Here is a 25839-nt window from a genome sequence, read left to right as displayed (position 1 = left end):
GAACAAGCTCCTGACCCTCAGCCCCGAGCCTCCTCGTTCCCTCATCTGTGAAATGGAGATAATGCCTACCTCCCAGCCGTCAGGATCAAATGAGGAAGGAATGCAAAATGCCAAGCGCGCAACTCGTGTCAACAAACAGTCGCTGCTGTAATTATTTATTATTAGCTCCGCTGTGGGCCCACCTCGCCCGGGAGGCTCCCAGCCTCCCCTCCCGCAGGTGCCCGAAGCGCCGCTGGGAGTGCCGGTGGCGGAGAACGCCTGGCATTGCTGTCTGGCGAGCTTGTGCCCAAACCAGAGCGTGTCCCTGCATCTCTCCTGCTGCCCTCTCCCCACCCCGGCACCCAAGACATCCAGGCCCCTGAGAGGAACTCCGGGATCAAGTGCGAAGTGAAGTGAAGAGAAGGGGAGGGACCCAGGAGGGAGAGGCCGAGAGAGGCTGAGAAAGGAGGTGAGGAGGTGGGAGGCGGCGGCATCCAGGCTGAACGGCACGCCTCTCCCGCAGCGCAGGCAGGAGGAAGGATGCCCAGAGAGGCCAGTGAGAACGGGCTGTCCTTCGCATCCTGTAAATGAATCCCTTTTACTTTTTCACAAACTCACACGGAAGAGCCTCTTTTCCCGCCGCTGCTGATCCCAAGGAGGATAGTGCTTCCTGACACGGCTAATGGCCGGTTTGGTTCAGGGGTTAGAGCATCGGCCCTCAGGCTGAAGGGTCCTGGGTTCGATTCCAGTCAAGAGCATGTACCTCGGTTGCAGGCTCAATCTCTGGCAGCAGTTGTGGGAGGCAACCAATCAATGTCTCTCTCCCCCCACCCCATCCACTCTTTCTAAAAACAAACAAACAAACAAACCCCCACAAACTAGATTTAACTAAATAACCTCAGAAGTCCTCTCTTCTCCTAGCATTCTCTCATCTCTCTGCTTTAATTCTCTTGCCTATCGTGATGCCTAACTCTGTTACCCAAACAACTTAAGCTATTGAGCATCATTCCTCCTTTTTAAAAAAAATATATTTTTTTTCCAAGAAAATTGATAAATGTCCATTAGGCTCTAAAGTTTTACAGAGGACTTTCTTGGTCTCTGCTTATCTTCAGGGCCTGGCTCAACACCTAGCCAGCAGCAGGCGTTCAATAAGTATTTGTTGAGTAATTGGGTCGATGGATGGGGTCTAATGTCACTGACGAAAGGATAGACCCGTGCAGATAACAGGTGATCACGGTTCCCCTAACGAGGCTGTTCTGGGTGAGTTTAGACCACACAGTTGTGATACTGGGGACTTTTTTAAAAACGTATTTTTATTGATTTCAGAGAGGCAGGGGGAGAGAGAGAAAGATAGAAACATCAATGATGAGATAGAATCACTGATCTTCTGCACACCCCCTACTGGGGATCGAGCCCACAACCTGGGCATGTGCCCTGACTAGAAATTGAACCGTGACCTCCTGGTTCTTAGATCAACACTCAACCCCTGAGCCACACCGGCCCACCCTGAGAACATTTTAAAACCCACATTGTAACTTCGTGGTGACTCCGTACCTTTGATGTGAAACCGTTCCATGCCACTGGAGCACTCCTGTCCTTTCCCCCCAGGCGTGGCTCCCAGGGCTCCTGGCCACCTTCACAAGACCAGACATTCTCGCCGGACGGACCTCTGCCTTCGCTGAGGTGCACCCGAAGGCTCCGAGGCCGCCCTCCAGGGATCTGAAGAATGGCTGAGCTGTGGCAGGTGGAGGATGAGCCCACGGCCCCCTGACGTGGCCGCGCAGAGCGCCAGCAGGCGTGTGGCTGTGTAAGTTCCGCGCTTTATCTGCAAAACAGCCGCACGCGGCACCGAGGCATGCGGCCCCGGGCTGGACCCAGACCAGCGGACCCGGCGGCGCTGGGCAGGACACTGAGGGGCAGCGGAGGCTTTTCTGGGAAACAGCCCCTCGGGGCGCAGGCCCGCACTGGGGCCTGCACTGAGGCTGGGGGAGCAGCCACTCAGCCACCCGCTTCCCCGGGGGCCTGGGCCTTCTGCCTTCACTTCCTGGGAGGAGCCAGGAAGAGGTGCGGTGACCTCACCCTGTGTGCGTGTCATGTGAGAGGTGCGGGGCCAGGGACGCTGCCCGCCTCCCTCCGGAGTCCAGGGTGGCTGGGCCGGGACCTCTCCTCATCGGCCTCCCAGCACCCCTTCCAGAAGCGCCCCCTCGTCTCTTCCCAAGGGTCTTAGCTCTAGGTCTCGGTTGGATTCAGGTAGGCCATGAGGAGGAGCGCGGAAGAGGGGGGGGGGGGGGGCAAGGAGAAAGGAAAGGGGGGGAATCAGGGGGGGCGGGGGCAATGGCACTGACGCTCACGGCTTTTCCCGCCCGCAGCGGAGGCCCGGCCTCCCGGGCGGCCATGTCCGAAGGGGAGAGCAAGGACAGCTCGGGCAGCGAGTGCCCCGTGTGCTACGAGAAGTTCCGGGACCTGGAGGGCGCCAGCCGGACGCTGAGCTGCGGCCACGTGTTCTGCCATGACTGTCTGGTCAAGTACCTCCTCTCCACCCGCGTGGACGGGCAGGTGCAGAGGACCATCGTCTGCCCCATCTGCCGCTACGTCACCTTCCTCAGCAAGAAGAGCTCCCGCTGGCCCTCCATGCTGGACCGCAGCTCCCAGACCCTGGCTGTGCCCGCGGGCCTGCCCCCGGGGCCGCCGGCCGCCCACGCCCGGGGCCACACCGGCCCCACGGCCGCCGCCCAGCCCGTCTGGAGAGCAGCCCCGAGTCCGAGTCCCCAGCTCCCCTTGGACTTGCTGTCCAGCCTGCCCCGGGAGCCGCAGATCTTCATCATCAGCCGCCACGGGATGCCCCTGGGGGAGCAGGACAGCGTGCTGCCGCGGCGCAGCCTGGCCGAGCTCTCCGAGGCGTCCCCCGCGCCCAGCTCCAGCCGCTCCTTCTGCTGCCGCTCCCGGGCCCTGCTGCTCATCACCCTCATCGCCGTGGTGGCGGTGGTCGCTGCCATCCTGCCCTGGGTGCTGCTGGTGAGGAAGCAGGCGTGAGTGGGGGCACCTGCAGGGCCACCCAGCGAGGCCCTCCTCTGGAAGCCGCCCCATCCACCCCACCCCACCCCCCCGCTGGCCACGCCTGGGAGGGGCCGAGGGCCCAGTGCAGACGCAGGCCCTGCGGTGCTGTGGGCAGAGGGGAGACCTGGAGCAGAGAGAGGGCATGAGGATGGTGCTCCCTGGAAGTGTGGTGGCATCGCCTGGCCTCCAGCTCCTTGCTCCCAGGGGGTTCGGCGTGACAGGGAAGCCGGGCTGGTGACCTGGGAGGCCAGAGCTGAGCTGAGCACCTGAGCTCTGGACTGAAATGGAAACTGCAGGTTCGGGGCCAGGGTCAAAGGGCGATGGGAGCCTCGCGCAGAAACAGCCCGAGCAGCCTCCGCAGGTGCCTCCTCCTCCTCTGGGCTGGGCCTGAGCCAGGGGGGATGGGTGCCGCCCCTCCCAAGGGGGAGCCAGCCCTGAGGTGCAGATCTCACCTGCCCGGTGGCTCCCTGGAGCGAGGTGGGCTCCCTCGCGGGGACAAGGAACTCCGCTGGATGGGGGCTGATGGCAGGACCCGCCAGGCCAGAACTCCCACCCAGGATTCTCTGGTTTGTTCTCACAAACAGAAGGGGCCCAAAGCACACGTGCTCCCCAGAATCTCAGTGCCCACCCCTGACCCTCACAGCCGGACCGCTGTGCACCTTCCCCCACCCCCACCCCCACCCCAAAACCGCCAGCCTGGAAGGTGACCTCCCCGAGGAAGTAGCCGATCTCAGAGGCTGGGGCCCAGGGCTTCCGGGGGAAGTAACAGACCAAGGTCTTCCTGGGAGCAGGGCCCACATTGGGAAACAGGGGTTTGCTGACAGAGGCCGAGGCCCGCAGAACGGCCCGCACACACAGCCGGAGTGCGCCCCAAGCCTCCCAGACCCAAGGAATGGTCCACATTTTGAGCCTTGGGTTGTCCAGGATGGACAGGAAGACAGGGAGTACAGAAGCCTAATGGCCGAGACTTGAATCAACTACGAACTATGTGGGCAAATTAACCCCTGGGGCTCCCACCTCTCCCAGCCCAAGGCCTCCTCCTCATGAACCAGCCACTCATTAGAGGCCACACCAGCTGGGCCAGTTTGCGAGGTGGATTCCCAGGCTGGGCTGGGTAGGGAAGGGTGGGGAAGGAAGCAGACGTTGCTTGTCAGGGACACTACCCTCTGGACGAATCCTGAAACCCAGGTGCTGTCAGCCGCTGGGCAAGGCCTCGTCACCTGGGGACCACACCCTGGACTGCACTGGGGGATCCCTGATGAGGACCACTGGGGAGCAAGCCATTCGGGAACAACTCTTTTGTGTTTACTAAGGCCCATAAGTCATTGGGCTTTAGTCTTACATTAATCGTAGGGCTAAAACAAAAACAACCTCCAGCTACTTCCTCAAACTGGTGGTTGTTTGCATCCAGGTGTGCCAACAGCTGAGCCCTCCACAACCTATACCTCTCTGGGCAGGCTGCTACCTGTGGGCAAAGAAATAGCACGCTGCCTCTTACCGGGTCCCCAATAGTGGTGGTTCTCTGGGACCCATCAGGGAGCGGGACCCAAGCGATAGGGAACATTCGGGACACAGGGAGGCTTGACTTAAAGCAAGTGTGGATTTCTTTTTTTTATTATTATTGACAGAGAGGAAGAGAGAGTTAGAAACATCGATAAGAGAGAAACATCCATCAGCTGCCTCCTGCACACTCCCCACTGGGTGTGTGCCCGCAACCAAGGTACATGCCCCTGACCGGAATCGAACCCAGGACCCCTGCGTCCCCAGGCCGACACTCTGTCCACTGAGCCAAACCGGTCAGGGCACGTGTGGACTTCTTTATGCTCTTTTCAAGGCCAGAGAAGAGCACACCGGTAGGTGCTATTGGGGGAATACAGTTGGATTCATGGGGGAAATATTTATTACAGGAATACAAACGTCAAATTTTAAAAAGAGACTCTAACGAGTCTGTTTTAACCTCAGCCAGGCTGCTTTCAACATTGTCATGAATTTCTGGGGACCTCATTTTGGAGTCTGTTGTTTGTCAAAAATTAATTTCAAAATACCTGTAGTGTTCTCATACTACACTGTCCAGCAGTGGCTTGTAGATGGCACTTCTCTTATGTTCAAAGAATGTCCAAAGCTATTTTTAAAATAAAGGTATCTATTTTCTCAAAGATTCCAGAGACATTGCAAATGCAGGTGGGACGCTCCGAGCTTGGACTTTTAAGATCATTCACTTTGGGTGGAAAAGACAATCTGAAAACACACATGCAAATGGCTCTTACACATTTATTCGGCCACACTTGTGAAGGAGATGCCAATTAAAGTTCTCCGGCATAGAGAATTATGAACGGTCTCACCTATTCGCTTGTCAAAGCCTGAAGTCTCAAAGCCCACTCCGCTGACCACGCCGAGGAGAAGCAGCTGAGGTGGTGGGCACGCATACTGATAAACCCCTAGGGTGGGGAGTTTGACATTATCGATCAAAATTTCCAGGTTGGCCCAGCAATTCCTGATCGAGAAATGTATGCTACAGACATACGTGCATATACGGCGGTGACATATGCACGCTGTTCTGTGATTGCAGTGTCGGTCACAATAACACAGCACTGGGGAAGCCTCCGTGCCAGTCACTGGGACTGGCTGTAAAACTTAAAAAGAACAAGGGAGACGTCTATGAACGGACATGAAAAGCCTCCAGGATACAATGGCCGACGGGAAAAAGCCAGGTGTGCAACACTGGCATCAGGTACCACAGTGTGTGTAGGAAGTGGGGAAATGAGAACTTCCATTCCTACTTGCTGATTCATGCATAAAGAAATTAGGAAAATACACAAAAAAAACTATGTGATGAATGGTGGAAGGGTTAGAGGAAATGGTGAAATGAGAGGGGAAATTTTTCCTTTAACACTTTCTGATTTTTGAACCAAGTAAACATATTACTTAATCGAAAATCCAATTGAAAAATTATAGTAGAGGCCACAGACATCTGCAGTGTACACACCCACAGCCTGGTGAGGAGCCGGCCCCAGACCGAGAGCTGCCACACGGCTTGCGCTTCGGTTCCAGAGTGCGAGCTGCTGGCTCCGTGGGGCTGGTTTGTCTGGTTCGAGGTGTGACACCTTATGCTTACCAGGCACCCCAGGAACGAGGTAAAAAGGTGAATAGTCTCAGCGTTCCTAAGTTCCTATGGATTTCTTTGGGCCCCATCATTTAATGTGCTTGTTTTTATTCTTCTCTACCCTTCCTTCCCTTCCTCAAATAAAACCTTTTGCTTTAAGCAACCTCCCTGGGGTCGGGACTACAGGAAAATACCATTAGATGGAAAGACAGACAGATGGGTGGAGGCCTGCGGCTGAAGGTAGACTCTTACTCTTCCCTGCCTGCCCTACACACACACACACACACACACACACACCACAGCCACCTCCCATTTGATAAGGAGACAATTCTGAGATGTCCTAAATTAAATTACAACAGGGTGGAAGGTAGAGACAAGAAGGGGTTGATCAGTTAACAACGGCAGGGCAAAGCAACAAGAACGCTTATATTCCTGAGTGCATGTTGGTGTTGGAACTTTGAATTAACCTCCAGGTGGCTATTTCTGCCGGCGCCGCTGCACCCAGGGCCTCCATTCTTGCTCACACATGAACTTTTCAGACTGTTGCCCATCCTTCACCTTGTTCCACCGATCTTATCTGTAGCCAATGTAAATTCTTTCAAACAACTTACATCTTTCTCCCCCCTACCTGATGTTTTATTTTTTTAATACAATTTTCTTTATTTATTAATTTTTCAATATATTTTTATTGATTTCAGAGGGAAAGAGAGAAGGAGAGATAGAAACATCAGTGATGAGAATCACTGATTGGCTGCCTCCTGCACGCCCCACACTGGGGATCGAGCCTGCAACCTGGGCATGAGCCCTGACTGGGAATCGAACCGTGACCTCCTTGTTCATAGGTCGATGCTCAACCACAGAGCCACAGCGGCTGGGCCCTACCTGATGGATTGTGTTGTGTGTGTGTGTGTGTTTTTTTTTTTAAATATATTTTTACTGCTTTCAGAGAGGAACAAAGAGGGAGAGAGAGGTAGAAACATCAATGATGAGAATCATAGATCGGCTGCCCCCTAGGGATCCCACACTGGGGATCGAGCCCACTAACCAGGCATATGCCCTGACTGGGAATCAAACTGTGATCTCCTGGTTCATAGGTCTACGCTCAACCAGCCACTGAGCCATGCCAGCCGGGCCCCACCTGATGTTTTAAAGAAAGCATCAGCCCTGGCCGGTTTGGCTCAGTGGATAGAGCGTCGGCCTGCGGACCAAAGGGTCCCGTGTTCGAATCTGGTCAAGGGCACATACGTAGGTTGCAGGCTCCTCCCCGGCCCAGGCCCTGGTCAGGGCGCGTGCAGGAGGCAACCAATCAATGTATTTCTCTCTGTCTTTTCCTCTCTCTTCCACTCTCTCTAAAAATCAAAAATATTCTCGGATGAGGATTAACAACAACAACAAAAAAAGTAAATCAACTCCAGGGCTGTGGACATGTTGGCTTTCCCACCTGGCACTGCTGCTGGTGGTTTAGACTTCATGCCCACAACCTGATTTTTCTTGTTAGCAATGCCCCAATAAATTCCTTTTTAAAGACAAACAAAGAAGAAAACAACTTTCAGCGGTGGAAGTTAAAATTTTTGCTTAACATGTCATAATAAACTTTACGCGGATATATACTTGCACAGTCTAGGACTGCCGAGTAAAGGAGCCATGGGTCTGGGCCAGGGTGGCCAGGAGTCTGGGCACGCCCATTAGAGACCTCTGCGCCTTCAAAGAGTCTTACGACCTCTCCCCTCAGCGAAGCCCGCCGATGACAGACAGCTCTGCTACTCTTTCCACTTCTCCCTCTCACCACCTCATCAGTCCAAATGTCCTTTCTGGGGAGGGGGCACAAAACAAGCAACCTTGCCCCATCCTCAAAGTCCTCACCTCCCTTTATCCTCTTCTAACCCAGTACAAACTAACACAACTAATTCCCAACACGAACTGTTTGCAGTTCCAGCGAGCAGTGCTGGTGCAGGCCCCCGGCCGGGCCTTTGCTCACGCCGCTCCCTCTCCCTGGAAAGCTCCAGAAAGAGTCCCAGGGTTACCTGTGAAGACTCCCCAACCCCCTCGCTCAGTGAGAACTGACTGCATCCCATCATCTTCCCAGGATTCTTTATCATGTGCATTTGCGGCCAAGTCCTTCTCCTCCTGGACAAGGTGCTCCTTAAGGAGAGGCTAGGTCCTCTCCACCTTGGTAAGATCACACCGAATGCTTGGCATACAATTTAGGAAAGAATAAACGCTGGATACGTATTTGAAGAATGCATGGGTGAATGAATGAACAAACGAATGAAGGAACAAATACATGTGATGCTTTTGGTGTCTGGAAAAAAGGGTTTAGTCCAGGGATGTAGGCTTGGAATCTGGATAACTCCTGCTTTGGTGTGCCTTGGAGCTTCATAAAGACCAGCTCCAACATGACCCAAAAAAGCCAGTTTCAATACTGACCTGGCAGGGGAGATACATGATCAGAAGGTGGCTTTCCCAGGGCAAGGCTTATCCCTGGCACTCGCATGTGCTGACCCCTGCGGTTTCCCCAAATGTGGGAAACCCGGCTGCATAATTCGTGGTAGTGGGGGACTGCGTTCCCGCTCTCCCCTATTTAAGAAAAATAAAAAAAGAAGAAGAAGAAAGAGCCAGTTTGGAAGGACCTTTCAAATTATGTAAGAGGAATGTACGGGAGAGGGAAAGAGCAGGTAGCCAGGCGAGGCGGCCAGAGGATCACGCAGGGGAGAGCCCAAACACCCCACAGACACTCGTGACGATAAACAGGGGCGATAACCAGGCCACCGGTAATCTGCGTCTGTGTGTACCATGTGTACCCTGGTCATCTTCCCGCTGTACAAAGCGGTTATGGTGTCCAAATGCTGGGCTGGAGGTTTAATTTTGATGACTCAGGATTGGACGAAGGGGGGAGATAAGGGAGCCCGAGAGGGACGGGTGACCTCCTGGGGCAGAAATGATGGGGTGCTGAAGGAACACGGAGGGCTTTGTGAGAAGGGAGGAAGATGTTGGGGAGACCCGGAGAGGAGAGAGTTCAGGAAACTAGTAAGGACAATAAGAAGAGAAGGGGCGAGACCGTGAAAACGAAGAAGGGAGTCCCCGTGGCTCAGCACCCAAATCGCACTCAGCTGGACCCAGAGCCCTGCGGCTTCCCCCTGAACGCCTCTCACCCCAGCGCCTGGCGCAGAGACCATGTGTCATGCTGCCTCACACCTCCATGCCTTCCCTCAAGCCGGTCCCACTGCCTCGTGGAGCTCATGTTACATTCTTCAAACCTCAGTCAAGGATGACCTCACCCCAGAAGCCTTCCCTGATCGCAGCGCCCCCTTCCGACCCGAAGCACAAGCGCAGAAGCACCAAGGACACCCAGGGCCCCGGCGCTCAGCCCGCACTTCTCCTGGGATCCTGGGGTTGCTGATTTCATTGCTTATCTCTCTGCTTAGACCTGAGCTTCCTGCAGGCAGACACTTTGGCTAATGTCCTTGTGTAGCTCCAGTGTCCAGTTCGAGGCTGGCCCGTGAAAGATGCTCCATAAACATTTGTTGAAATGAATCGCAGAGTAACTCTCGCTGAATTTTTAAATTATTAGTAAAATCTGCGACTATTTTAAATCATGAACACACATGTCCTTTATTGACTACTCTGGGCCCTCAAGTATATGGCTCCTCACTTTTTGACTCACCTAATGGGTTCCCACAATTGGGACTATATATAGCTACCAGAAGGGGGTGGGTTTATCTATAACCTATGGGTTCTGTATAACCTTGCACAAGTTCCTCTCAATTTTCTGTGGCTTAGTGTTCCCATCTGTAAAATGGGGACAACAATACCAGCATCACAAGGGTACTTAGTGTATTAAAGGACCTAAAAATGTAAAGGGAGTAAAAAAAAAAATGGCCCCAGCACTCAGCAAGCTCGCTACGTCTTATATAATAGGAAAAAAATCCGCCTCCCCTCAGTGCAACACCTGTATTGTTCATTCAAAAGAATCCGAGCCCCTGCAGGTGCGCGGCGGGGCTGACTTTGGCTCCACACTGCAATTTGTCAGCCTCTAGGATAAGGTGACCAGACGTCCCGCTTTTGGTGGGACAGCCCCGATTTTTAACAATTTGTCCCGCGTCCCGCGGCGTTTTAAAAAAGTCCCGATTTTTGGAAAGAATGCACGACAAGCTAGGGAACGGCGGGAGAACGGGAAGGGAATATAGGGTTTTCGGAGGCCATGTGGCTATTTAGCCAGGATATGAGTTTTATATTATTTTTGTTAATTTTATAATGTTAAACTTTAATAACAAATAAATTGTTGAGAACTGATTATCGAGAACTGCTTATCAAAGTTCGCATTGTTGATCAGTTGTTAGAATTCGACCACCATTGTTTGGACTTAATGAACAATGGCATTTTTGGGGATTGGCAACGACGAAAACATTTTGTAACTGTCTCTCAGACGATACACATCGTACTGCGTGCTAGTAAGCTAGTTAAACAAGTGATGTCATTACAAATCAGCTATTCAGATAATTTAGGTAATTTATTTATTTATTTCATAATAAATTTTCTTGAATTTAGCAGACAGTACTCATATTATTTATACTTTATAGTGGCGGCAAAAAGTCTAGCGCTGGCCTTGAAAGTGACACTTACGACTTACGTTACGGCAAATTCAGAGGAAAAATAATACAAGTTAGTATTGTTATTATTTAGAAAGAAATATAGGATTAAAATAATTTTTAAAATATAGTTACTTTATAACAATAAAATTAATTTAATTTACAAACTAACAATAAAATATGTTCATGTAATTATGTACCTACTTACTGTGTTTTTAAGCAATATGTATATTATAATTTATAATATAATTTTAAATTATTTTTTTTAGATTTTTAACATAATGAGTAAGAAAAGAGGATGCAAATTCAACGATGATCTAAGAAGTGAATTTCCTTTTATTAAAAAAACCAAAAGCGATTACAATATATACCAAATTTTTAATCAAGAACCGCCCCCCCCTCCCCCGCCCAGAAACCGGTTTTGCTCAGTGGATAGAGCGTCCGCCTGCGGACTCAAGGGTCCCAGGTTCGATTCTGGTCAAGGGCATGTACCTTGGTTGCGGGCACATCCCCAGTGGGAGGTGTGCAAGAGGCAGCTGATGGATGTTTCTCTCTCATCGATGTTTCTAACTCTCTATCCCTCTCTCTTCCTCTCTGTAAAAAATGAATAAAATATATTATAAAAAAAAAGAACCCCCCCCCCCCCCCCCCCCCCCGGTCAATGGTGTCCCGCTTTACCAATGTTAAAGAGCGCACCCCTGGGCCCCCTCCCCGCCCTGCTTCCACCGGATCCTGAACTGACTGACAGGAGGTAAAATGCAGAAAGGAAAGGCGTCCGCACACCAGGCTCCTTCGAAGTGTGGTGGAGGGCATCACCTGCATCACCTGCAGGCTTGTTACAAACGTTGGCTCTGACCAGCTGAGCGGAGTGGGAAACTGATCGGTGGCCCCAGTCCTCGGAAGGCCCCTCGCCCCTCGCCCGCCCGGAGGAAATCTGGGGCGGCCCGGGAGGCACCTTCAGCACCCGCCGTGGGGTGTGGGCGGCCGAAGGCGTCCGCACCGGGCTTGTTAAAGGACCCGCGCACTCCACACGCCCACGCCTTTGGCTGCGGCGGGGACGGTGTGGCCAGGTAACCGAGGTGACCGGCCAGCTAGGGTCCCAGCGCCACCTGGTGGTCAAAGATAGCACCAGTCCTTTCCGGAATAGTGGCGTGTCCCCTGTCCTGGCGCTCAGGAGCGAAGGGACAGGAGTCTCCTGGGGCCGCTCGTTTTCTCAGCAGCCACGGGGGCAGTCCGCCCCTGTAAGTCCCCGCCACTCGCCGGGGAACGATCCTTCCCAGAGGACGCAGCTGCTGAACCCAGAGCTCCGAAAAAAGGAACCAGGACCTTGAAAAGGGAGTTTTGTAGTCCTTCGCAGTTCCCCTCCTAGCCGTGAGGTGGCACTAGTCATCAAATTTCCCTTAGTTTCCTCTTCCCGTTCAAACTCGGCTCCTCTCTTGCTCTAGACCTCGGTCTCGCGAGAGCTCTCGTGAACTTACAGAACCGGAAACAGCGTGTGGGTCTCTTCCCTGTTGCGGCCATCGTAGGAGCGCCAGCGGGTGAGGATATGCCGGGAAAGCGCGTGTAATCCGCCGCCATCCGTTGTTGGGCGCGGTGACTCTTGACTTCGGGACCCCCAATACTCGCTCAGCGGCCGAGTAGCAGCCAGGGAGAGGCTCCATGATGGTTTCGACCTGTTTTCCCACTAGCTCCAGGGCCGCCAGGCTGGGGAAGGGAAGAGAAGACGATTTGGGATTCGGAAACGGGAGCTGGAGGGGAGAGGGCCTGTGGATTTGGAGTCAGGTCTAGGCAGTGTAGTTTCTAAAGAATGGTCTCGAAATAACTTTTAGTAAAGCCACAGAGTTTTCAAACCGCGCCCGCCCATTGGAAGGGATTTTGGACCTAAGATCTGCATTTTCCAGGTTCCGGATGGGTGGCCTGATTAATTTTGGAGGGAGCTAAATGTGTTTACACTCAAGCCCGTGTAAGATAAACGCTGGCTGGTCTTTCTAAAACGTGATGTTGGAAGAACTGAGTTGTCAGTCAGCTTTGCCCTAATTCATTAGAGATGAAAGACGTGTGGCAGGACTTAAGGAGTTGGAGAATGTAAACAAGAAATTTAATAACTAAAACAATTGTGTTACTAATGGAAAATACTTTATTGCACAAAGAAATGTTGAAGTTGTTTCAGTAAAGCAAAATATTGAGAATTTCAAGCTTCAGTTGATGGGCCGTTGAGTTCAAGTAGTTTGTGATGGAATTAACACGACAGTTTTTGTGAGCATTCTAAACTTTCAGGATGAAATTGTTGCTGTTACTTGTTTGGCAAGTGAATGGGGTTTTGGTCATTTACCCCTTCTTTTTAACTTTTTATTTAGTCAAAATGAAGTTCAATCCCTTTGTGACTTCTGACCGGAGCAAGAACCGTAAAAGGCATTTCAATGCACCTTCCCACATTCGAAGGAAGATTATGTCGTCTCCTCTTTCCAAAGAGCTGAGACAGAAGTACAATGTTCGGTCCATGCCCATCCGAAAGGATGATGAAGTTCAGGTATGTACTGTGTTTGGGTCACTTGGCCTGGAAAAGGGACTGCATTCTGAGAGGGACACACCGGAGACAGTTGCTCCAGAACAGGATGCAAAAGTTGAGCCAGGGACTGAAAACAAACCAAAAGTATGCTGCGTTTTACTCTGTGGTGAAAGTCAGTTGACCCAAGCATCAGATGCAGCCATGATTAAACAGAAGAGCAAGAAAGATAGTTCAGAACTAAAACATTTGGGTTTATCTTTTTCTCGGTATGTTTGGTCATTGAAGAGGCATTTGAGGACCAGTGAACAATCTTTGAATCAAAATCCAGATACATGTCACCCCAATAAATTTAATGATTTTTAAAAATTAAGATACAAGTTCTAACAGAACCATGGCTTTATGTGATTGAGTTTACCAGAAAATAATGTGTCAAATCTATGTAAGTGTACATTTCTATGTTTCTTTCTTAGCAGTAACCTGCAGCAAGGCTTTAAGCAGTCTCTAAAATGGCTCGCATATCAGCAATAATATTTCATGAGGCTAGCACCTGTTTAAGTAAATGGAACTAATTCCCCAAAAGTGGTATGGATTGAGAACAGCCATCGGCAGGTGCAGACATTGCCATTAGATTTGGGAGTCAGTCTTCTGCTTTCAGCATCTCTTCTTAATGCAAGAAAGTCTGCAGTTGGAGCATTTGTCCAGAAGCACTTTGGGTTGCCTCCTGACAAGCTGTCAGTTAACCTTTGGGGAGGAAGTGGTTTGTTTCCTTAAATACTTGCTGCTGCCCACCCTTTGGCACTAGGTTGGACACTTCAATGGGTTGTGAATTAATATACGTGTTCCTACTCCTCCCTTTGTGATGGAATAACAATTTCCTTGTTTTCCACTTGCTACAAATAGCCAGGGGCTTTTAACAAGCCCACCACTATTGGTGAACCATCAGTTATAAGGGTGCACAGTCCATCACTGTAGATTTCTCTGGGGGTGAATTGCAGATTAATTAAAGCTAGAGATAGAATTATTAGCTCATTTCTATTAACTAAATCAAAATGGAGAGGTCCTATAGATCCGATAGAGTGATGTTTACAAGATTCATAGTTTCCTGATTTACAAGGTTATTCTTGTTTTTTTACCTATATATTTCTGTTATTTTTGAATCTGCACTCAGGTTGTTCGAGGACATTACAAAGGGCAGCAAATTGGCAAAGTAGTCCAGGTTTACAGGAAGAAATATGTCATCTACATTGAACGAGTGCAACGGGAGAAAGCTAATGGTACAACTGTTCATGTGGGCATTCACCCCAGCAAGGTAGGTGTTTTTGAGAATGCTTGAGAGGGGAGAATGGCATGAAAGCTATTGCTGGCAAATGTGAGTGCTTGTTTATAGAACAGTCACATAGAAATAGGTTTTAGATGTGAATTGAGTATTCTAATACTTAAAATGTTTATGAAATCAAGGTCTTTAACCATCATTATATGTGTATATTTGAAGTACTTTTTCCTCAAAATCTTAGTATCCTGTTTGGTCAATAACAACAATGAACAGATCTTAAAATCTAGGTAGTGGGGTAATTTTTTGATGAAATAGAGCTTGTACCCTGCTTGCTTTGGTGCATTAAACAATTGAGTGAGCAGCAAGGCAGCTTTACCACCCTGCAAAGAGGTATTGAGCCCTTTACTAATGGAGGGCACCTGAAGCTCAAAGCTAGATCAAATTAATAGTGAGTGATGATCTCAGCCGAGATGGAAAATGTGATCTGATTCCCATAGCAGGTACCTGTCCTGGACTTCAATACGAATTCTCCAATATTACTCTCTAACTTCTCTCGCAGTTTTACGTATAATATTAAGGTAATGGCACCTAGTGAGTGTTTAGATACTGAAGTGGTTTATTTTGTAAGGTTTTATAAAATATATTTTTATTGATTTCAGAGAGGAAGGGTGAGGGAGAGAAAGATAGAAACATCAGTGATGAGAGATAATCATTGACCGGCTCGCCCCACACTGGGGATTGAGCCTGCCACCCAGACATGTGCCCTTGCCCGGAATCAAACCTGGGACCTTTCAGTCAGCAGGCAGATGCTCTATCCATTGAGCCAAATCAGCTAGGGCTATTTTGTAAGATTTTAAGTTGGAACCACAAATCTAATTTTTACACTGCGGAAAAGTCAAAAGACTATACAGTAAAACACCTGCATATCTTTCACCTACAATTCACTATTAACACTTTGCCATGTTCTTTACCCCTGGATTATAAGTGTCATGATAGTGCCTCAGTTTGTGCCTTTGTAGTCATCTCTTATTCCAGTCTTTGCACTTGCAAATGATTCCAACCTAGACCTCCAATCCAGTAGTCTATTTTTCAACGTGGGTATCTTAATTGTTACCTAAACCTGACATGTTCAAACTCCTGATATTATCCTTAACCTCACGGTTTGCCACCATCACCATGTATAACAGCTCTATGCTCCTAATTGCTCAGGCCAAAGTGTCAGTTTTTTATTATATGCCCCACATTGATCAATAAGACCTGTTGACTGCTGTATGTTCTGTACAGAATCCTGTCTGCTTGTTAACCATCAAGTGACCTATAAGACCGTATCTGATCACCCCTCACAAGCCACTTCATGTCATCTCCCACTCCATGTGTCTACTTGCCTTGCTGTTCCTACAACCATGTTGTTCAGAGTGTATCCACTGGTTAGCAGGGTGACCTGGCAACTTGATAGAATTGCAAATTCTTCTCTCCGTTCTACTGACAATTTGGGGATGGGACCCAGGGAGCTGTTTTAACAAGCCTTCCAGTGGATTCTAAAACACACTCAAGTTTGAGAAATACACACCTATACAACTTGAGTTCTCCTGCCTCTGGACCTTTGTACTTGCTGTTATCTGTGGGACACTTCTATACCCAGATAACTTTTACCCCTTCTCTTACTGGTGTCTTGTTCAAATGTAGCCCTATCAGTAGCGCCTCACCTGATTACGTGATTTCACACCTGTTCTCCATCATTCCATCTCTCCATACTAGAATAGAAGTTCCGTGATGGCAGAGATGTTCTTTTGGTCGCCATGCTATATTTCCAGAACTAGTTCAGTGCTCTCTTCCCTCTTCCCTCACCTTTCTTCATAAGACTAAAATTTATCACAGTCAGTCTTTTTTTTTTTCTTTTTTTTTTAAATTTCTTTATTGATTAAGGTGTCACATATTTGTCCTCATCCCCCCATTCCCATCCCACACCCCTCCCCATGGATGCCCCAACCCTCTGTTGAACTTAAGCATTGGTTAGGCTCATATGCATGCACACAAGACCTTTGGTTGATCTCTCCCCCCTCCCCCCACCCTCCCCTATCCTCCCTCTGAGGCCCGATAGTCCGATCGATGCCTCCTTGTTTCTGGTTCTGTTCTTGTTCATCAGTCTATGTTGTTCATCATTTCCCCTAGATGAGCGAAATCATGTGTCACTAGAGATACACTTATAAGAATTGAATGTGCGACGAGCAATAATAGTTATGCTGACAGGCAAATGAATCAGTCTGTAGTGAGTTTCTTTCTGGTCCAACAGTTCTTTTGAGACCCAATATCAATGTTCACCAGTTCCTTATGAGTACATGTCGGCACTGACCCCTCAGCTCTGGATGGTGGACAAATGGTGGTAATGCAGGTCCGACTCCCTCTGGTTTGGTCTCGGCCGGATCCAGGGGCACGGCTTCACCCAGATCCAGGGGCCCACGGCCTCACCCGGACCCGGGATCCAGCCTCACCCGGATCTAGGGGCACACGGCCTCGCCCAGACCCAGGATTCAGCTTCATCCGGACCCAGGGTCGCGTGGCCTCACCCGGATCCAGGGGCCCACGGCCTCACCCGGACCCGGGACCCAGGCTCACCCGGATCCAGGGGCCCACGGCCTCACCCGGACCCGGGACCCAGGCTCACCCGGATCCAGGGGCCCACGGCCTCACCCGGACCCAGGGCCAGGCTCACCCGGATCCAGGGGCCCACGGCCTCACCCAGACCTGGGGCCCAGGCTCACCCGGATCCAGGGGCCCCACAGTCAGTCTTTAGTGATGAGTTGAAGTAAGATCTGTACTGTGACTTCATTGAAGGTTTTGCAGGTTGAAGCATGAGTGCAGGCTTTCCAATCTTATGGCTCTAAAGTTGGTATAGAAACAAAACTGTAAGATTTGGTTAGCTTGTAAAACTAGGATGAGAGGAGTGAATGGTATATTTTGCAATAGAAAAAGAAGCAGGTTTTCTAATAAAGCACAGAAGAGGATACGAGGAAATTCACTGACATCACATTGCCTCTTCTCTGTTGGTAGAGCATTAGTGAAGGTTTAATGGGTTTGATTTGGGAGCTGAAGAATCTTTTTTTGGCATTTTTGAGTTCATCATTTTATGTTTTGGTGTTTACCTAGATTTGGTAAATGCAATTGAATGTTGGTCCTTCCCATGTGATCTGTATTGTTTAGAAGTGTCTTTATTTTTCTGCAGGTGGTTATCACTAGACTAAAGCTGGACAAAGACCGCAAAAAGATCCTTGAACGTAAAGCCAAATCTCGCCAAGTAGGAAAGGAAAAGGGAAAATACAAGGAAGAAACAATTGAGAAGATGCAGGAATAAAGTAATCTTATATACAACTTTCATTAAAAACTTAAAATGAAGAGCCTTTGTTTCGTGCATGGTAATTTGGGATACTACTTAGTTTCCAGTGGGTCCGTTTCAGGGAAGTTCAGGTGACATGTGCTGTCTGGTAGAGGCCACACCCCTACTTTGTGGCTTTCTAACAATTTTCTGCCATAAGAATAGTTTTTCTTGTTTCTACAGCAGACAGCAGCATTTGGGGGTGCATCATTGCTCATTGTGAAGAAGGCCTAGGTGAAAAGCTAGTTGGGAACACTGCCCCTCGAACCTGTCTTACTGCCTTCCTCCTGATGTGAACAGCATTTTTTTTTTTTTTTGTATGAAAGTTTTAGACTAGAGTTGCTGTGACTTGCCAGTAGCATCTAGACCACTGCTTCAAGTTCTGACACACTGAGAAGCCTCGGCTTCTGTGGAGCACCCGAGGCCCTCCTTCACTCTTGTTTTATGCACTGGTGCTGGGTGAGTGCCACAAAGTGCTCATCTAAAATGCAGGTTTTCAAAGGATTAGGTAAAATGGTGCACATTGTTGACAACATGAGCACCCTGTCCTTACTCCAAATTAAGAATCCAAGCAGTGATGAATGCAGTTTCCCAGCCGGCGGCATTATGAAGGCTTTGCAACCAAGTAAGGAAATAGGTAGCCAGTTGACACCTTTACAGACCCCTGTATCACTAACCGTGGCTTCTGCCGGGCACGGAGCAGCCTGGGCAGAATTCTATTCCCAACGGAGAATTAATAGACTCCCGCGGGTGCTTCTGAGGGTAGCTCCTGGGGGCGGGGCTTCCTGTTGGCAACAAGCCGTTTCTGCCCGCCCGCTCGGGGGAGTGGGGCGTGGAGGTGAGGCGCCGAGTGGTGGGCTGGACGCAGACTTGTGGGTGGAGGGGCTCCCGACTCTGACTCCTGGCGCATCCTTTTCCACTTCCGGGCCTTCCTCTCTGCAAAACACCGACTTGGTCTCCGGCCCTTCCCTCTCACCCCCTGACCGCTCATTCATTTCAGCCCTGAGCTAGCCGCCCTCTGAGGAGTGGGAGGGGGCGCCGATTAGCTGGCCCAGCGGGTGCGGAGTGGGGCACGGTGGGAGCCCAGTCCGCGAAGTCGGGACAAAGGAGCCAAAGAAGGGATGCCTGAATCAGGTCTTCAGGAATAAGCGGGAGTTTCTGTGTTGGGGGAGTGGGGGGACACTACTAAATGCTTTATCTGCATTATGGCTGCGTCGTCATAACAACCCATTGTGATGGAAACTGAAGCCCTTGGTCACAGTAAACGGTAGTCAAAAATTGAATTCCCAAGCCTAGACTCTGCCATACTTCTGCACTGCCTCGTTATACTGTAAGCAACGTGTTTGACAAATGTCCTTGGAACATATTTTGTCTCGGCTGGACTCCTCTGCCCTCTAAGGGGATACAGCGAGGTAGAAGGCTCAGCCCCTGCTTTCTAGGTTTTGTGCACTTAAACTAGTCGACTAAAAATGCAAAGCAAAGTACTCCAGTGAGTAATGCTGTTCAGAGGAGGCCGAAATAGCAATCAGCTAAAGTTGCTGAATGCATTAGGAAGGAGAATTTGAGCTGGGTGTGATTTGGAAGATCAATGGAAATACAATTGAAGTTGGGGACAGCCAACGCAAAGAATCACAGGTGAGTTGGACAGATGTTTCCAGTTTTCTCTAATAAAGCTATTTATCTGTTACCCGCTAGCACAGGTCACACCACGAAGCTGACCATATTTCTTTTATTCTGCTCTAGAACAGGTGTTAAAATTTCAGGTAACTACAGGGGTGGGCAGGTAAGGTGACTAAGGTGGTTGATTGCTTGGAGACGAAACAGGAGTGTGTCCTGTATCCGAAGGGTGCTGCTGCCTCTCCACTCCAGCCAAACGGGGAATCCAGCAAAGTTCCCAGGTTGGCCAGATCTTCCCATTTTTCAAGAAAGTCAGAAATCTAGATTAAAATAATAGGTCTATTAGTCAAATGTGGCTCTTGGGCTGTGCTTTAGGATCTTATGGTATAGACCAGTGGTCGGCAAACGGCGGCTCGAGAGCCACATGAGGCTCGAGAGCTGCGGTTTGCCTCTCTGTTGACTAATGAGTTTGCCGACCACTGCGATATAGGGGCTTAACAACAGCCTGTAATTATTGGAATCCAGAGTCTTGATCAGTGGTCGGCAAACTCATTAGTCAACAGAGCGGCAAACCGCGGCTCGTGAGCTGCATGTGGCTTGCAAGCCGCACTTTGCCGACCACTGGTATAGACCATACATAACTCAAAGTTTGAGAGTATGCACCTTTTTTGTTGTCATTAATCCTCACCTGAGGAGATTTTTTCCTTTGGTTTTCAGAGAGTGGGAGGGAGAGAAACGGCTATGTGAGAGAGACACTTTGGTTGGTTGCCTCCCACACGTGCCCAACTGGGACTGGGGATCGAATATGCAACCCAGGTAGTGCCCTTGACCGGGAATGGAACCTGAGACCCTTTGGTGTTCTGGCTAACGGTCTAATCTGGCCAGGACAGTATGCATCTTTTGATTATAAATTATTTTCAGCCCTAGCTGGTTTGGCTCAGTGGGTAGAACGTGGGCCTGCAGACTGAAGGGTCCTGGGTTGATTGATTCTGATCAAGGGCACATGCCTGGGTTGCGCACTCAATCCCCAGTAGGGGGCGTGCAGGAGGCAGCCAATCAATGATTCTCATCATTGATGTTTCTATCTCTCCCTCTCCCCTCCTCTGTGAAATCAATAAAAATATATTAAAAATAAATAAATAATTTTCAGCCTATCTTTAAATTCTTTTATGAGATAGAGGTGAGGCTTTTAATTCCTGTGCAGTCCCCGAAAGGCCTTCAAATAGTGGCCAGTGCAGCCACGCTATTTCTGAGGAATGCTAGTTTTTAGTGAGGAATCTGGAAGATGCTTTCCTGGATCTTATTGAATACCTTGTGGTTTCAAGTCTCTTTCAGGACACTAGGACTGTGAGATGATAGTAGATATTCCTTCAGAAACAAAGTCAATAATTAAATGGCACTGCTGGATGAAACAAACTGTTCTTTTTGTTTGTTTCCTGGAGGACTTCTCAGAGCTCTTAAAATGTCAGTTTGCACTGAAAATCTTGAGCTCGGGCTCAAAGAATATTGTGCAAGCATTCTATTCAGTTCTGACGTGTGTTTTTCACATTTTAAAATTTGGATGTGTTATTTAATGTAGGTTCTCTGTTTCTCCTCTCAAAAGAAAGTTGTCATTAAGTCAGTGGTCTTATAGTCAGTAAAGTCTTAGAATCAGGAATGTTCCATGGTTAACTAGTGATGCTGAGCAAGGGAATTTGAAGCTTTTTTACTGTGGAACCTTCAGGACCTTGGAAGTATGCTCAGCTTAACTAAGAATTTCGCTTAGAGCTTTTAAATGTTTCTATCTTTCTCTGCTTCTCAGGGTTCTGCCCTGCCCCTCAGCTCTGCATTTTATGTCTGGAAACCCAGGGATCTTGTTTTCCTAAGATTGTTGGAATGCCTGTGGTCATCCTGAACTTTCCCCTGGCCTCATCACCATTGCATATCCTGGAGTTGTTATAACGAAGGAAGCTTGGTTTAGACACCTGAGTATGAAGTTCTCTCCCTGAGGAATTCTCCAGTCTTGGTGGAGTGTGAACTCCATTTGGGGTATCTCTTTTTTGGCATGATAACCTCCTGACGTTCCTGGAAACATATCCTTCTAACTCTTTTCAGAGTCATCAAACCTTTACCCAGAAGTGTCTCTTGGCCTTGGAATGTTCAAGTTCACTTAGAGACTCTTCTTGATTCTAGAAATGTGTGGACTCTAGTTCAGGCAATATTAAAACAGGCCAGGCCCACAGACCTCTCAGGAGGGCAAAACCCCTTTTTCCCACCACCAAATTGGTCTCATCTTGTTGAATATGAGACCTTTTCTTTACTTCTGTTATCTATGCTGTTGTGTAATATTCACACGACTCCTATTTAGAGTCGTTTATGTTGGCAAACCTTTGTTCCTGGTACCTTTCACTGTCTGTCCCCCAGTCCTGCGGCAGCTGCTCCTCAGCCCTAGCTCCGCAGACAGAATGACACCTCTGGCAGCAGCTGGTGTCATTTCAGGAGGCAGCAACATTTGAGGATATGACCAAAGATTGGGAATATTTTGAAGCCTCTAAGAAGGACTATTGCAGGACAAATGCTGGACAGTTACGAGAACATGGTCCCTCAGGGTAGGGACTTCTATGTACAATTGACAGGGAAAAAACATCATTTAAAAATACACCACTACTTTCTCCTTGATTCTCCTAAAATGAGCATAGACTCTTCAGCCACAAGAAATTGATTGTTTATGTTAATTGTAGTAAGGCTTAATGTCCTTCCTAGTGCTAATTTCAAGTTCAAAATTTGCTCTTACAGTAGGAATCCCTCCCTTATTCATGGAGTTACATTCCAGGACCCCCAGTGTATTCTTTTCTTTTTTTTTCCCAGTGTATTCTTGAAATCACAGATAGCACTGAACCCTACATACACTAAGTTTTTTCCTGTACATACATACCTATAATAAGATTTAATTTATAGATTAGGCATAATAAGAGACTAACAACAATAACTAATAGAACAATTATAGCAATACGCTGTAATAAAAGTTTTGTGAATGGCTCTGGGGCATTATTAAATAAAATAAGGGTGACTTAAACACAAGCACTGTGATATTGGGACAGTCAATCTGATTACCTTGGGGGCTACTAATTAACTAATAGGTGGGTGGTATATTCAACATGGATACCTGCTGGACAAAATGATGATTCAGGTTCTAGATATATATACAATATGCAGAAATTTTAGGCAAACAAAAGAAATAATGAAACCGTTAGCTCATACAGGAGACCATTAGAGATTTTTTTTTTAAATTGATCCTCACCCAAGGATATTTTTCCATTGATTTTTAGGGACAGTGGAACAGAGAGGGAAAGACAGAGAGAAACATTGATCTGAGAGAAACACATGGATTGGTTGCCTTCTGAAGGAGCCCTGGCCAGGGCCTGGGCAGGCGAGGAGCCTGCAACCAAGGTATGTGCCCTTGACCAGAATCGAATCTAGAACCCTTTGGTCCACAGGCCGATGCTCTATTCACTGAGCCAAACCAGCTAGGGCTGGAACATTAGAGATTTAATCACACTACTCAGAGTGGTGCACAATTTAAAACTCATGAATTGTTTACTTCTGTAATTTTCCATTTAATATGTTTGGACTGAGGTTGACCACAGGTAACAGAAACTGTGGTTAAGAAACCATGGATAAGGGGAAACTACTGTAGTATGAGGTACTTTCTAGCAACATTTTCTCATTTATATTATTTTTTAAAGTACAGAGGGTAAGATATGAGCCTACTGCTTTAGGGATTTCCATTTATCCTCTCCAATTTATAAACAACTAGAGTCTCGGTGCACAAAATTCATGCACAGGTAGGGTCCCTAGGCCTGGCTATCGATCAGGGCCAATCTGTGAGGTGACCGGTGAGGTGATCAGAAGGCCCCCGCTGGCACCTGCCTTGGCTGGCCTTAGGCCTGCAGGCTGTGGGCAGCTCCTGTGGTCAGCACATGTCATATTGACTGGTCATTCCACCAGTCATTCTGCCGTTGGGTCGATTTGCATATTAGGCTTTTATTATATAGGACTAGAGGCCCAGTGCACGAAATTGGTGCACGGGGTGGGGGTGTCCCTCAGCCCAGCCTGCACCCTCTCCAATCTGGGACCCCTCGAGGGATGTCCAACTGCCCGTTTAGGCAGTCAGACATATCTCTCACAATGCTGGCTCCCAACTGCTTGCCTGCCTGCCTTCCTGATTGCCCCTAACCGCTTCTGCCTGCCAGCCTGATCACCCCCTAACCACTCCTCTGCCAGCCTGATTGATGCCTAACTGCTCCCCTGCCAGCCTGATTGCCCCTAACTGCCCTTCCCTGGTGGCCTGGTCACCCCTAACTGCCCTTCCCTGCAGGCTGATCACCCCCAACTGACCTCCTTTGCAGGCCTGGTCCCTCCCAACTGCCCTCCCCTGCTGGCCTGATCGTCCACAACTGCCCTCCCTTGCAGACCTGGTCCCTCCCAACTGCCCTTCCCTGCTGGCCATATTGTGGCGGCCATCTTGTGTCCACATGGGGGCAGCCATCTTGTGTGTTGGAGTGATGGTCAATTTGCATATTACTCTTTTATTAGATAGAATAGAGGCCTGGTACAAGGGTGGGGGCCAGCTGATTTGCCCTGAAGGGTGTCCCAGATCAGGGTGGGGGTTCCCTTGGGGAATGGGGTGGTTGGGGCGAGGGGTCTGTGGTGGTTTGCAGGCCAGCCATGCCCCCCGGCGACCCAAGCGGAGGCCCTGGTATTTGGAATTTATTTATCTTCTATAATTGAAACTTTGTAGCCTTGAGCGGAGGCCAGGGCTGTGGGAGCTTGGCTTCCTCCATTGCCAGGGAAACCCAAGCCTCCTGCTCACTCTGTGGCTGCAGCCATCTTGGTTGGGTTAATTTGCATACTTGCTCCTGATTGGCTGGTGGGTGTGGTTTGTGGGTGTAGTGAAGGTACGGTCAATTTGCATATTACTCTTTTATTAGATCGGATAGTTAGGTTTCATTGTATGCACTAACGGTTTCATTTGTTTGTCTAAAGTCTAAAATTTCTGCATATTGTATATATATTTTACTGACTTGAAATTCTGTTGACATGCTCTGGTTTTGAATGGTCCTAGTTGGCTTTCTAGTTGCTTTTATTCTGTTGCAACATTATACTATTATTCTGTTATCTTTCTTCTGTATATTAGTCATAAAAATCAGATGAAAAAAATTAATAAGTAACTTGGGAGGGAAAATCTTCCAAATGGAATATCAGCAAATTTAACTTTGTTCTATTTCTTTCTCTCTTTCTTAGGATTCTTCTTGCAGTTCTCCATGACATCACAGTCAGCTGGAAATTATATCCTTGGTGTTTTAAATACAAGAGAAATGGAAATAAATATGAGAGAAAAATCCCTTATAAGCATGACAAAGTTAATAGAAAGCAAAAGTTACAACAACAAGGTATTTTCCAAAGAAAAGAGGCTAAGGAGAAGGGGAAGAAGTCATGCATTATCGCTGTGCAGCAAAATATAATGTGATCTCTGTACAGGGCATAGAGAAACTAATAGAGGCTACTCACGGAAAACGAGATTGAATATGACATTGTGTTCATAAGGAAGAATTGTTTGATATTCTTCATGATATGCATCTCAGTATTGGACATGGTGGGTGGACATGCATGTTCAAGGAGCTGCAAGAAAAATATGGGAATGTCACCAAAGAAGTCATTGTCTTACATGTGACTCTCTGTAAACAGTGCCATCAGAAGAACCCTGTACCCTAGAGAGGCCTTGAACTCAAGCCCATGACTTTCAAGGACATTGAAATACTTGGCATGCAGTCAAATTCAAGTTTATTTTATACTACCAGGACCACTTAACCAAGTTTATTATTTGATGGTCATTAAAAGCCAAATAGGTCCATAAGGTGGTCAGTGTTCTATTGGATATTTTCATGATTCTTGGTAAACCCAGCATATTGGAATCTGACAGTGGCATAGAGTTCACAAACCAGGTTGTTAATGAGCTCAGTGAGGTATGGTCATACCTAAAGATCGTCTCTGGTAAGTACCACCCTGGCCAAGATCAGGGCTACCTGGAGCAAGCACGCCATGATGTCAAGAACATGCTAAGTGCCTGGGTGTAAAGTAACTACTCGTATCACTGGGCCAAGGACTTGCACTTCATGCAGATGATGAGAAATCAGGCCTTTGATGTTTCCTTTCAACAAAGTTCTTATAAGGCAATGTTTGGTTGTAAAGCCAAACTTGGACTGTATTCCTCACACCCCAGGAAATTGGCCATTTTACAAACAGAGGAAGAGCCAGAAATTGCTGAAGAAGAGCTACAAAACAACCTTTGGCTAAGCC

At 48.5% G+C, this 25839-nt stretch overlaps 2 protein-coding genes across 6 annotated transcripts; both read left to right on the top strand.

Annotated features, from left to right (window-relative positions):
* The first annotated feature begins 927 nt into the window (after nt 1-927).
* RNF222 (ring finger protein 222) lies at nt 928-5161 on the top strand. The gene is made up of 2 exons (XM_079799289.1): nt 928-2229; nt 2349-5161. Exon 2 carries the CDS (start codon nt 2374-2376, stop codon nt 3010-3012), a length of 639 nt encoding a protein of 212 aa, XP_079655415.1. The 5' UTR covers nt 928-2229; nt 2349-2373; the 3' UTR covers nt 3013-5161.
* A 7052-nt stretch (nt 5162-12213) lies between these two features.
* RPL26 (ribosomal protein L26) lies at nt 12214-18118 on the top strand. 5 transcript variants are annotated; one of them, XM_079797749.1, is made up of 4 exons: nt 12214-12266; nt 13086-13258; nt 14406-14546; nt 17734-18115. In XM_079797749.1, the coding sequence occupies exons 2-4, from the start codon at nt 13091-13093 to the stop codon at nt 17860-17862; spliced, it is 438 nt and encodes a 145-aa protein (XP_079653875.1). In that variant the 5' UTR covers nt 12214-12266; nt 13086-13090; the 3' UTR covers nt 17863-18115. The 5 variants fall into 5 exon arrangements, with proteins under 5 accessions (XP_079653875.1, XP_079653876.1, XP_079653874.1 ...); XM_079797750.1 differs by having other exon boundaries at nt 12259-12291; nt 17734-18118; XM_079797748.1 differs by having other exon boundaries at nt 12266-12393.
* The last annotated feature ends 7721 nt before the right edge of the window (nt 18119-25839 follow it).

The sequence above is a fragment of the Cnephaeus nilssonii genome, assembly GCF_951640355.1.
Source record: "Cnephaeus nilssonii genome assembly, chromosome: 19".
Taxonomy (NCBI): Eukaryota; Metazoa; Chordata; class Mammalia; order Chiroptera; family Vespertilionidae; genus Cnephaeus; species Cnephaeus nilssonii.
This window is presented reverse-complemented; position numbering and strand designations above follow the sequence as displayed.

Bases quoted from the DNA above. Each gene is read 5' to 3' on its own strand.
- RNF222 (XM_079799289.1), top strand. From the start codon at position 2,374: ATGTCCGAAGGGGAGAGCAAGGACAGCTCGGGCAGCGAGTGCCCCGTG.
- RPL26 (XM_079797747.1), top strand. From the start codon at position 13,007: ATGAAATTGTTGCTGTTACTTGTTTGGCAAGTGAATGGGGTTTTGGTC. The intron at 13,259-14,405 runs GTATGTACTGTG...ATCTGCACTCAG, and splicing joins GAAAGGATGATGAAGTTCAG to GTTGTTCGAGGACATTACAA. The intron at 14,547-17,733 runs GTAGGTGTTTTT...ATTTTTCTGCAG, and splicing joins TGGGCATTCACCCCAGCAAG to GTGGTTATCACTAGACTAAA.